At 34.5% G+C, this 14,004-nt stretch overlaps 1 protein-coding gene across 1 annotated transcript in view; it reads right to left on the minus strand.

The window, feature by feature from the left end:
* tmtc2a (transmembrane O-mannosyltransferase targeting cadherins 2a) overlaps positions 1–14,004 on the minus strand; it is a 168,839-nt gene that overhangs the window by 37,599 nt on the left and 117,236 nt on the right. Inside the window, exons 5-8 of the mRNA XM_006633607.3 lie at positions 13,367–13,452; positions 11,672–11,856; positions 8,553–8,631; positions 5,945–6,066 (exon numbers count right to left, since the gene is read on the minus strand). Coding sequence (XP_006633670.2) covers positions 5,945–6,066; positions 8,553–8,631; positions 11,672–11,856; positions 13,367–13,452 — 472 coding nt within the window. The remainder of the gene's footprint in view (positions 1–5,944; positions 6,067–8,552; positions 8,632–11,671; positions 11,857–13,366; positions 13,453–14,004) is intronic.

The raw sequence follows: 14,004 nt of genomic DNA on the forward strand, positions 1-14,004 counted from the left end.
GTTTTCCATCTTTGGTGCCTTCCTTTCTACCTATAATTAAAAGCATCTCAAACAAACTGCATGACTTCTGACTTGGCAATCGATTAATAGTATCTAATATTCCCTCAGTATATTTTCCTATATGAAATAAAATATAAAATAAAAGAAAAATAATTTTCCTATTGTCACTCAGTTTAAAGAAACTGAGAGCTTTAATTATGATTTTAAAAGCAAAATGCAAAATGTTTCTAAACCGAACTGAAATTTCCAAAAGCTCTAATGCATACAGACTGGGCATGGGAATTAGACTAGTCATATAAAAACATAAATTTCTCAACAGTATAACATCCAAAAAAGTCAGAAGACAAGTTGTGTAATCAACTAGAACCATATGATTTATGTTAAAGAGCTGCACTGTATGCAGCTATGCAAGAAAAAACAGAAATATAGGCAGAGAACTCTGCTGTCTTACATGGATCATAACACTGGGATCCTATTCAACAAATATGCTGACCGATGTGATTTTCAAGGTATTTCCAGTATTAGACATTTCTCAAAACTACCATCTCTAAAGAACTAAAGTCTGTTAATGTACAGTTTGCATGAGATCCTACGATCCATCTCCAAATTTTAGTATTACATTGTTTTATGCTAATGTTTGTAACTTTTGCACTGCCACAGTTTAGTAATAACTTCAAATGTCTACTACCTTGCATAAAGACACGAGCTAAATGCACTAGAAATGTGCAAATATCTGGAATTTGAACTTGGAATTTTATTTTTTATTTTCTTCTCTCCTCTAAAACACTAAGCTCTACATCTTGTTTTAGAAACTCTTTTCCTATACTTTTTAACTAGATTTCTGATGCAGATATTTTAGCAATTTATTATTAATGTTTTAATGTCAATAATTTCATATTCTACATGTCTTTGTGACTTAGTCTAATATTTGTGGTCTTTTTCTAATAAGTGTAATTTTGTTTTATGCTTATCTTGGGTGGCACAGTGGTTACAGCTGGCATTGCCTACAGTCTAAAGATATGCTGTCTAGGTTAAATGGCTTCTCTAAATTTCCCCTCTTAGATATTTGTGAGTGAGAACAGACTGGCATCCTATACAGGGTGTACCCTGTCTTGGGACCATTATCTGTCGGGTTACTGTGACCCTGTTTTGGATTAAGCAGTTATCGAGATGGACGGACTTAATCCAGCCATCTGGAAATTAGGTCAAAAGCTGGCTGCACAAGACTAGTCAGATTCTGTTTTCCACTAGCATTGACAAAAACAAAAATAGATCCCCAGACATAAATGCAACAGAAAAGACAAACTATATTCCTTAATTATGAAAACCCTTTAAAATGCATCTTAAATACTTAATGATAAGTATTGTTTGTCTTGTTATATTATTGTGGATGTGGTAGGTTCCTATATACAGTACATATGTATCACATAGAGATCTACTTAATTTAGCACTGAAACGAGGCACACAGCTTGGCAGTGTGTGGCAAATCAGTTCAAGCACTGATCTAATCAACATAATGTATCACAATATTAAGCTATGGTGTTTGTACACACACTTTTTGTGTGTCCAGGAACACTGCAATGGGTGTGATGTCACAGAATGCGTCACTACAAGTACTTAACATACTTAATGACCTAATGCACTCTTAACTACAGTTTGATATAATTTACTGTATATTTTTTATTATTCTGCATTGCATTTTCCCTTTTAAAAATTAATTTGATTGTTAAAGAAATAAAACTGAAGAGCCAAAGGACTCCTGAGTAGCACAAACAGTAGAAAATGTGCTAAGATTTGGCTATTTCATTAGCTGACTGTGGGCCACATTCATAAAACTTTTACCATCGTACTAAATTAACACTTATTGTGAGAAAAAAAAGGTTTGGAGGAGCACAAATGCACAATTCCTTCAGCATACTATTTAAATAGTTTTTATGCCTGTATTTTCTATTTGAAAAGGTGGTAAAATCAATGCCACTTAAAATTTGATTAATACAGCTTTATAACTCCACAAGATTTAAAGCATAATTGGTTGAGTGTAACCAGAGCTTCAGTCAGATAGCATCCAATTGACTTTTAACACATCAGAAACTTCTGGGACCTGCTAAGCATGTACAAGTCAGTAGTGCCATCAATAAGTGATACAGCACTCCTAGAGCTGAAGCTAACTCTCACACGAGGCCCGAGAAGCTCTCAGACTGTCACCTCTGAGCCGTGAATGGGCTGGAGAGTGTGTTAATAGGTTGTCCATTTCCCCGATCAATATGAAGGTTGCAATAGTAAGCCAAGCAGGTCAGCAATTGGCTATACCAAACTGGATGGATATAAAATAGAAAATTAAAAAAACAAAAAGTATCATATATAACTTGTGTACATTTAATAATTATTTCAGACACAGACATGCACACACTCACAACAGGGCAGAATTTCCCAGAAACAAATTAGACTACCAGTATGGTTTTGGACTGTGGGAGGAAACTGGAGAAGTTCATGCAACACAGGGAGAACATACAAACTCCACACAGATCACATCCCAGGTCTAGAACTGAACTCAGGGATTCAGTGCTGCAAGACAGCAATGCTAACGACTGTGCCACCATGCTGCACAATATTTTTACAATACTTAATTAAAGCATTATAATGAATTAGTGATCATTGTTAGAATTATTTATTGTCGTAATTATTTTGTCTATTTTATCATTTTACCTGAATATGAATGCTTTTAGCATTACCCTAACTTTGTCAAATGTACAGTATATATGGTGTACGAAAATGTCATTATGAAAAACAGTGTCCTTGATTCTTTCCGTCTTGCACACCTGGGATACTCAACGTCGAGAACTAAAACTTCCGCTAAAATTAGGCTAGCTGTATCATGTTCACTGCTTGTGAATAAAACCTAGTGTAGTTTATTTTGTGAACAGAAAATCAGCAGGTTCATTTTTCACCCTCAGGGTGCAAATGCAACACTCTCCTGCTTCTAGAGAGAGATGGCCTCACTCTCGGAAATAGGACACATTCTCATCACCCCCCCCCACTAGGATCTGAACTTCCAGTACTGGAGTGCACAAAGCTGACACGCCACAGGGGTTGCAGTTCACTTGTTATTTTTCATCAAATGTAACAAAAGTCAGCTGTAAGTAGATGTGCTGTCATATGGGTGTCTTTCATTATTACAGAGGCAAATATATGGGCAGTGGAACAGACAGCTCAAACATACATAAACAAATAAAAAAAAACTAGAATCCAACAGCCTGCAGCTAACAGTGTCTTGGCACACAATTTCATATTTCTCAGTTTTAGCGTTCAGGTAACTTGGAGAGGGGCAGCAAACGTAATGCAGGTCAAAATAATGCTGCCTTTGTCCTCCCTACCCTAATACTAATAGAATAACATTTCTGTTTCTAGTTTTATTCTTGCTTTCTTATGGACAAGTAGTTACTGTATGTGCTGTTTCTTAATTTCCTATGTCATATATATTTATATATTCATATAAAGGACTTGTACAAGGCATATGGCTTATTTTTTGCAAAGGACCTTATATTGTTGGTTAGAATGAAAAAAAATACAATTGGATTATTCAATCGGATCAATATTCCGACTTTCTAGTGAACATTTTCCTGGCCCCACTGAACTGTGCTTTGCGCTTATCTTTGAAGCATCACCATTATGAATCCTGACTGGATTTAACAGATTGCTGTACATTTAAATATCCCTTTATGTGCTGAAAGGAATGAAGAATGTGATTAGAAAACAAAAGCCAGGCAGCTGAAGAAAGGCAGTAACTCACTGCGTTAGAGCTGAGATGCTCCAGAATTTATTTCTATTTAAACAGCAGTTTCTCCCTGGTGTTTTACTTCCACTGTTCTTTAAAGTTACAGATTCATCCACTTTCAACAGATTATTCAATCTGACCCTTTTCCTATTTTAGTAAAATATGGAAACAATATACAGTTCAAAATTGGCCTGCAAGTTTTAATTCTACTGAGAGTTGTTAGCAGTTATTAAATCTGGATGTCCAAAGTTCTCTAGAAAAAATAAAAAAAATAATTGGGAGATTCTTATTTTCAGCAACAAAATGATCTAGTTTTTTAAAGCTATCTCATAAACAGGACACTGCACTTTTAATCCAACCTGTGCAAAAATAATTATAACATATATCAAAAACTTAAACAGTCACTGGAAATGATTAAGTAGTCCACTGGTTTATAGTACTAATATCTCTTTGCAGTTAAAACCTATTAAAACTGTGCGCCTTTAAAGTAAAAAAAAAAATAACACTGAGCCTGTGACTTGTACAGCCATGATTTAAAACATCATGCTTCCTGATGATGACGTAATACAACCCTTTATTACCCTCTAACAAAGAAATTGAGCACTAAAGCCATTATAAAACAATCTGAAACAAATGTCCCATACATTACATATTGGAAAGCATAGCCTTTGATCCTAGTACATTTTAAAAATGTTTTCTTTTAATTAATTCTCTATGAAAATGGCAATCAAGGCATTATACAAGGCTCTTGTCTTTAAAAACTTTACAAACAGGGCTACTTTAGATGAGCTGCCAGCATTATGCTTGAGGTAGCAACATCTGCTCTGCATAAGAACAGATCTATTGTAACAACCTCTGAAAAGTAACAAAAATCAATAATTTAGGAGCTCTGGGCAATCCAAGACAACTCACCCAAAACAAACAGAGGTCATTTGTACTCAAATCCACTCTAAAGGACATGAAGCAGAAAAAAACAGCCTTTCCCTAAAATACTAATGTCTGAAAGCATGTCAGGCATTACTGTGGAGTCTGCAACACAAGTCAATTTTCCATCAATTACTCAGGCTTTCACCATTTCAACATCCAAGGTAAGGCTGTGCATCAGAAAAGCCTTTAAATTTAACGGGATTCCACTGATTGCCAAATTATTCTTACATGCATTGAACCAAAACATCAAGAGCTCCAGATACTGTATGTAATAAAAATGCTATACTTCTTAACTGTACAATTCCATTTCAAGAAGCCAAATGGCTTTTTCATCCATTTCATCATGAACATACAGCAATGACCTAAATTCAAATATCTTACTTAAAATGTAGTTTAACTGAATTTGAAAAAAAAAATGGGACTACAACTTCATCCCAAAAAGAAAAAAAATCCCCAAAAAACAAGGACAGTTGCAGTCAGTGGAGACATGAACAGGAAAACTCTTGACATTTTCTCGGAAGTTAAGTTTGGAAATGATGAAATTATACTTTCCAAGTCCTTCATTAAGCTTTTCCAGACATCTCCTGACATCAACAATAAAACAGTATTTATTAGTGCTGACAAACCTAAGCACCAATGAATACCTTCACGTCACTAGTCTGCAACATATCTATCAATTTACACTATGTACTCCACAAGCTGCTCTGATCTTGAACTTTAAAATGCACATTCTCTATGCGATCTGCCATTTTTTTAATTGGCAAATCTTCTATCCCCCTACTCCTTTTTAATAATCCTTAAAGTTACTGGTTAGACACTGTTTAATCCAAAAGCTGAAATGACACAAGACAGAGACACAGTAGATATGAAAGACAGCAAGACTATACACTGAAGAATGTGAAATGTTCCATAAAGAAGGGAAATATCAGCAATTTCAGTTGTGAAATTCATTAAGACAGAAGACATGCTCAAGCAGGGTATATCAAATATGTTCAAATGACTATTATTATAGCACAGAAAGTGATACAAAAGGTACTGAACAGCTTGGAGAAAAAGATACAATCACTCTAGAATCTTCTGACTAAAGGGCACCTTGTGAAATTCAATGTTATCTAAATGTACTTTTAATTGAGGATGTATTGACTTAACTATGCAATGACCTCAAAACCCAAACTAGCAGAAGATATACCAAGGGCAGAACACAGGTTACTGTTGATTTCAGTAGATTAGAAAGGGGCTTACTGTAAGAGCCAGCAGTTTCCCATATGTGAGATGAGCAGGAATGTGATCAGGCTTGGCTCGCAAAGACTCCCGGTACCAGTGCTCAGCTTCCGTCAGTTTGTTCAGTCTCATGTAGGCCTCTCCTATGGTAGAGTGCAGGTCATGTCAGAGGTTAGGGAAGCACACATCTTTCCACTGTTTTACTGACATGTTTAGTGACAGAAGAAGGAATTCCTCCAAAAAAACTGCTATATTCCAGGATGACTTTGAAATGTGATACTCAGTAGCAAACGAGGATTTTGCAAGAGCAGCAGGAAACTGGCAGGAACCTGACTTTGGAGTTATTAAAATGAGCTATACAGCAAATGGCCAACATAGTTTGCCTCTAGCAATATTTAAGGCACTTCTAATAAATGAAAATTTGCATAACAATGAACTGAAGCTATTATACTCAAATAAAGTAAAAAGACCGATAGATATACTTACACACTTCCCAAAATCTGTCTTTCTCATTAAATTACCTCTCAAAAACACCTAATAAAGTAGCTGCAGTATATTCGGTTTGAACTGAAAAGTTTGGTTGAAACTGAAATACCACACTCTCAAATAAACGTTAAAAATATGAAACTATTTAATGAAGCATCATTATTGTGATGACGGAACATTATGAGATATTTGGATTTTTTGCCTTAACAGGAATTATTTTGCAAATAATTCCTCTTAGCTGTATGGCAGGCAGAGAATTATTCAAAGCTGCACTATATTATGCTGAATTAAGCTGGAAGCACACATAATAAGAAGGTTAGTTTTCCAAGCAAAGATTCAAAGCCATTCATGCTACCAGTATATGGTTTCCTGATTGACAGAGACAGCCAAGTAAACTCAACAAAAAACAGAACAATGGTGAATGTTTAAGATAAAGGGTTAGAATTAACAAAAATGGACATTTGTAGGACATGGAGGAAATACAAGTAATAACAGTTAACAGAGTGAAGCTAAACAGCGTTTTTGGAAATACTTAGATACTAACATGGATACTAGAAACATGCACGGCTAACATCAATAATAACAAGATATAAAAATTAAAAAATCACCTTTCATGTCAAGGCCCTTATTTGCCATGCAAAAGAGCTTTACTTTTTAAAACATTTTCTGAACTTCATAAAGCACTACAAAATCCTAGTACATTAGTGTTTGGCAAATGTTAAGTTGACCAATTCATTTTGTATTTCTCAAGGTTAGTATACTGGCCTAATAAAGTTTTATTTTACTTTTGCTCCCAATAAAATAACTGTAACTCATAATAGGACCTCCCAGTGAAGGCATTTTATTTCCTATGAAAAATAAAAACACACACCCAGGCGCTGAATGTAGACAGGGCAGCTCAGATAAACAGGGATTGGTAAAACATCTCTAGAGAACTCGTATTCAGAGCTGAGATGTGGCTGACCTCAGGTACAGTACATTTGATGTGCAAGACTGATATAGTGATACAATACTGATGATGAGTTTAAACACAAACCATAAGACAACACTATGTTCACCACTCCGAGCCCTCTGCCACCTGAAAAAATACACACTCATTTTGAGCCTCAAAATATATTATTACAAGAACTTGATAATATGGTTCCTTAATTTAAAATCCACCTAGAACAACGTTTTTAATGTAATTAGTGTGGTGATACAAAAAGGTTTCTTACAGTTAACCTTCACTTGAACTTGCTCCAAGATTCATGTTTCACCTCACTTTTACCTATTAGTGGTGTAAAATTAGGGACATTGAAGACAGAAGTGGGTGGACTGGATGCTGCAAAGACAATTCGACAAACTCTAAAACTCTTTCTTTACCAGAGACATCATAGTTTTTCATAGTACAATTTGGTGCTAATTGTTTACTGAGCTCTCTACCTTTAGGAATATGAACCAAAAACTGAAAACAACAAAATTCAGAGGGTTTGCAAATTGTCATGAAGAAAGCTGTCTTGCACTCACTGTCTATTCGTAGATTTTCAGGTGGTGAGCATTTACATAATAAATTCCAGAATACTTCTATCAAATTTTAGATGCACTGATGCTAGGGTTTAAATGAACACTATATACAGTACATAAAAGAAGAGTTATGTGAGCTTTATTTAGCTCCACTTGACAAAAAATGATACAAAACCTGTTAAGCTTAAACGATCATGAATAAGCATGAATGCACATAGAAACAAGGTCACATGTATGTTTTTCATTACATAAGAATAATTGTCAAGTACTGTATTTTCATATAGCTATATTACAATGAAAAATATATAATCACAGCAGGAAGCAAGTTATGCTAAGCATGCATGAATGCATAATTAAAAAAAATCAATAACTCATGGCATTATCTTGATTTTTAGATTTCCATCTTTCTAATGAGTTTTGTCTAATGGCTATCAGCCATCTGATATAAAAATAAGAGAACATTTTAGCAATAAATGCTATGACATTCTAAGGTTAGTTACATTTCACTATTACCATGAAACTGAAGAGTATAATGCAATTCTGTCACTTTAGTGTTATTTCTTTCCACAGAAAATGGAATGGTATTTCCAACACCTTGAACATCACTGGCAATAGCTCATCTAGCAATGGAAATACTTACCTATCATGTTGTACAGGCTCTGAGGTGCAAACTGTCTTGGCATTTTTTGTATTGCTTCTTTATACACTGAAAGAGCTTCCTAAAAATAAAACAGGAGATAAATAATGTATATATTTGTTATTTTAAAAAAATCCTCACAGCTTCCATCTCCAAATATTTTCTCTGCTTATGTCTGGCTTAAAGTGTCAATACTTGACAGAAAATATTGCAGCACATCAGTGCATATACTGTTTTTCAGTGCATTAAGTCAAAGCAAGTTTTCCTATTCTATTAAAATACAGTGTCTGTAGGGAATGTTTTAATTTTACATTACTTTCTTTAAAAATTGGTTATTTTTTGGTTGTTTGTTTTCACACAGATTTCCTTTACAAGGTAAGGTACTAACTTGAAAGGAATCTTTTGTAATCAGTTTTTTATTGTTACTTTGAATACCAATGAAATCAAATATCCAGTACACGTGTTATGTAAAGTCTAAGGTCTGCACACATCAAAATTTCCTAATGAAATGATTTTGATGATGACATAATGCCATTACTAGCTTGCCAATGTTTTTTAAAAAGGGAAAAACAAGGAGAATATTTTAGAATCAGACTTACCGAAGCAGTCTATTAAAAAAGGATTGTTACATTTAGAAACAAGAACATAGGAAATAAAAGAGAAAACACACTACACAATGTGTAAACATAAGAGAAAAGTGCAGAAATGGTGTGAATTCTATGTAGTGTATATATGTAATATTCAGACTGTTCCTATGGTGTCCCATTTTGTGAAATTACAAAATAATGCATACACTTTTTTAAATTAATAGTTTATTCAAAACCTGAATGCTCAGACTGAAAATGTCTGAAGCTAAGATAAATATGAGGAAAACTAAAGAGAAAAAAAATGAATTATGATTGCATAAGTATTCAAAGCCATGAACTCAATAGTGGGTGGAAGCACAATTACTGCCTCAAGTCTTTCCTAGAGATGTGCTCATGCTCTGTCAAGCTGCTTGGGGATCATTTACAGACAGCAGTTTTTAAGCCTTTCCACACATTCTCAACACGATTCAAATCAGGATTTGACTGGGCCACTCAAGAACATTAATTTTCTTATTTTTAAGCCACTCCAACATAGCTTTGGCTTTGAGCTTTGGCTCATTCTCATGTTAAAAGGTCAATGTGATTTCCAATCCCTGCTAATGAGAACCAGGACTTACTGCTGCCACCAACGTCCTTGACAGTAAGGGTGATGTGGACTGAGTGATGCACTGTGTTGGCTCTGCATCAGATGTAATCCTTTGCATTTAGACTACAAACTAACAATTATGTTTTGTGTTACTATAAAACCTTTTGCCAAATGTCTGAACATTGATTTAGGTTCTTAACCTGGGGTGTGAGATGCCCTGGGTGTGCAAGCCAGATAATTTGTAATAATACAAATTAAGCCCAGGCTCGTATGTACTGTACAACTACTTTGTTCCAACAAGCCTAGCTACTAAAAACTTTGTGTGTAATTTCTAATGTGTTCTTAATTTTACTGTGCAATTAATATATATATATTATGTATGTATATATGTCCCTTCCATTTATAGATATGATATATTTTAAGTTTAAAGAGCTGACCTGTTTCAATGATTTTTGCAAAGGGGTGCAAGAACATATTTTGATAACCAAAGGGGTGCAGACTGCAGTAAAGAGTAAGAACCACTGACTAAGGTGCTTTGTTGCAAAACTCATATGGGATCTGAGATGGTTTTTTTTTTCAGTCTCCCGTTTGTGGAGTAATAGCAATATTGTAAACCCATGGGCATTTTCTCCTATCTCAGTTACTGAACTCTTTAACTCTTTGAAAGTCACCTATCTCTAACCAGTTTTCTAACTGGTTGTTCAGTTTTAGAGGGGACATTCTGATGGGTGCCCTCCATGTCTTAATGTTTGATTTAATTATACGACTGTGGGACTGTAAAGAGACGGGTGTATTTATTTTAAAATCTTGTTAATCACTATTATTCCACACAAACAGGAGGTCATTTTGTGTTCCAAAACTCATTAAGGCTTGGCACAGCAAAGGTTCTGGATATGTGTGCACTGATAACTTTTCCTTTTTTCTTTTAAATTCATTATCTACTTACATCTTTTATACTTGTTTTTTTATATATATAAATAACAAATATTAAGTGCTACTTCAAAAATAAATTATTTGGTAAGGCACTGCATTTATCTATACAACCCACATATCTAGTTACATACTGTATTAGATGTAAAGCAATTGCAAATGTGAAAGGAGAATGGATATTTATTTTTCTAAATATTACTGTCAATGTATGTTGTATGTATGTATACTTGTTAAGTTATCTACAGTTACTTTAAACAGACTGTAAAGGAAACAAGTAACAGTATCTGCACTTTTTCATGGCTTGCTATGATTTGTTATCTTAAGCACTAAGAATATAATCAACAACTATGGTTCTTTACATTTTATTTGGAAATTATTTATTTTTTTCATACAGACCTGCTCTTAAACATTTGATGGATTTGTAAGGAACAGGTCTAAACTGTGTTACAATTTAAACACATACACAGAACTTTCAGCTTCTAGAATTCATACCAGGGGGTGGATCTTTGGAGTGTTGTTGCCGACACAGTCAAAACTATATTGCTTTGGGGCTATATTGTAACTGTTTGATCTTATTTTAGAGGTCTACAGTTAGAAACCTGAAAATTACTAAGGCTATTTAATAGAACAAATTGAATAAAATCCATTGTATGCTTAAGAATTAAATTTAAAGATCCTTGTCTGGAAAAGAAAGCTCACATATATGGGACCATATGTTTAATGAGATGGTACTCCCCTTAACTGTAGCAGACAGGGTCTCTCATACATATAATCAAATTGAATGCTATCTAATGAAATAGCATCAAATTATGAACTACCTAGAATTACTCTTTTCAGCTTCAGTCACACTTGGTCAGGAGGATGAAGAGAAGATAATGATCATTCTAACTGTATAGTCATCATCTTAATAGCTTAGGAAATACAAAAGGATCAGCTTTTGCTGACATTAGGCAAGAGCTCCTTTTGAAGCCCAGACCTAGCGTGGACCTGTGAAAAGCTTTCAAGCACATTCTGCGTACCTCCTGCTGTCCTTGCTCATGCAGGAGTTTCCCGAGGTTGTAGAGACAGCTGGTCACTGAGCTTTTATGTGCATGAGGATCTTTCAGGTTTTCATCAGGAATATCCGCACAAGTCAAGAACGTCCGCTTGGCTTCATCCAGCTTTCCCTGGTTCATCAAGATGATCCCTGTATTCAAGTATGCAGCTGTGTGCAACAAAGTCACATAATTATTTATCATGTTAAACATTTGAGGCTTACTAATGTCTCTTTTAGAACAAACTGTTTGCACCTATAGAATAAAACACCACACCAGCCACATGGTGCAAAGGCACTTGTTGAATTTACAGTGTAACGACATGTCTCAAGATGATCAGACTACAGGCAGAATTATCCTGGGTTGCTATATTGCTCAAATAATGTCTAGCACACTATACACAATTATTTTTCCCATTCATAGCTTAGGAAATACAAAAGGATCAGCTTTTGAGAATAATTGCTCATCTGAAGGCAATTATTTCAGCCTTCAGATGAGCTTTACAGTAGTGAAACACATAAGGTAAATCAGTTCTAACCTGAAATGACACTCAGAAATAAGTAATTACCCAGCTAGTGCCTTTTTTAATATCTTCTAAGTGGGGTTTTACATTTACATTCTGTGGAACTGTTTAGCCAAAATAAATTAGCAAATAAAAGCATATTGTTGCAAAGAGAATATTCATGAAAATACAGATTAATGAAGAACATTTCATTCACAAACTGCTGGTAAGGTATATTTTAATTTATAATTTGAAAACCTAATTTTGCAGTAGTTGTATCCCCATCAATACATGCTGTAAATAAGCATCCATGCCAACTAATCCCCCAATGAATATTCAATATTTTTCATTGTCTCCACCAAGAGCTGTCAATGACCCTGTTTCTGTTTTTTAGCACAAATGAGGTAGTACTTAGCAGATCATCAAGAATAAAAAAAACTTTTTAAAATGTTTTAGAAACTATATGTGGTTTTAAAAATGTACTTAACAGTTCAAATACTTTTCAATGGTAAATTGGACACCAGTATGAGAATAACTGGAATTAAGTTGTTTGAAAGCTCTCTAAATAGTTTTCTTTCACAAAGTAAAATTATCATCAATGAACAGCTGTGCTAATACTCAAAGGTCCCTTCTAACTGCAACTCAAGCAGTCAATGAGAATCTGGTCTGTGAGGAAGCCGGTGCCATTTCTTTGTTAAGATATTTTGCATGTGTAGAAATATCGGTCACAAAAAGCAGAGTGTACTTTGTGGGTAACTACTGTGAATTGACCGATAAAACAATGGAGAACACTTAAATACATGAGCGACACAGGTACTTGTACATGAATGTCCTCTTCACAGCTGATGGTATAATACAATTTAATTTCATTGACAGCTGAGTGATGCTGATTATGGGCTAAAATAGCATAAAATAACTTCAGCAGTGCTGAAGGTGAAGAGGAACCAATTAAAGTCAGGAAGTGAGAATGACTTAAAAGGAGACTAGGATTTATAATAAATGAAATTAAGTAGGGAACTAATCTGCTAGTTTTAATGGGGCTTTAAAATTAAAAATTTAAAAATGTGCCCAGGCTCCTTTCCATTTCCTTTTTAACTTAACTTTAATTTTGATAAATACAGTATACATGTATAGTCATACATGCATGAGTCTATCAATATAAAAGAAGGCTTACTTACATGCTAATGTAGGCCTGCTACTAATTGCCATCTTATAGTAGTATAGTGCTTCAGAGAACTTGTTGTTTTCTTGTAGCAGCAAACCTCTGAAAGACACATTGGTACAGTATATGTTAAGTGCAAACTCAAAGGCAACAATGAAAGTCAGGACCTGAGTCAAATCTTTCTCTTGTGCAGACGTTCAAAATAATAATAAAAAAACAGTCAAGAATAAAGATAAAAAAAATTAAAAAGAATAAAACAATAATAATAGAACACCTTTCAAGGTTAGCAGAATGGAGCACTGTTGGTCTCATGTTGTCTTGAATATAAGTATTCAGTTAAAATATGGGATCTTCAGCTGACTACTAGAAATCCATGACAAAAATGAATAAAATACACAGTTTTTATTCAATAGAATATACAATGGAATGTGCCTGATCCTATGATCCCATAAGCATATCATGTTTGCAAATCTGCTGTCAGGTGCTGGAACCAGTACACTAATATTCTCTGTTCAGCCCAGCTGACATACAACTGCTTGTTTCCTGCATTTCTGGGAGACATGCATTCAGCCTCAGAATAAAACAAGCTTTAGAATACAATTTAAAATACTGTCCTTACAAACAGAATTATGTATGTGACATTGTTGAACACTG

This window comes from Lepisosteus oculatus, chromosome 7 (assembly GCF_040954835.1).
Source record: "Lepisosteus oculatus isolate fLepOcu1 chromosome 7, fLepOcu1.hap2, whole genome shotgun sequence".
Lineage (NCBI taxonomy): Eukaryota > Metazoa > Chordata > Actinopteri > Semionotiformes > Lepisosteidae > Lepisosteus > Lepisosteus oculatus.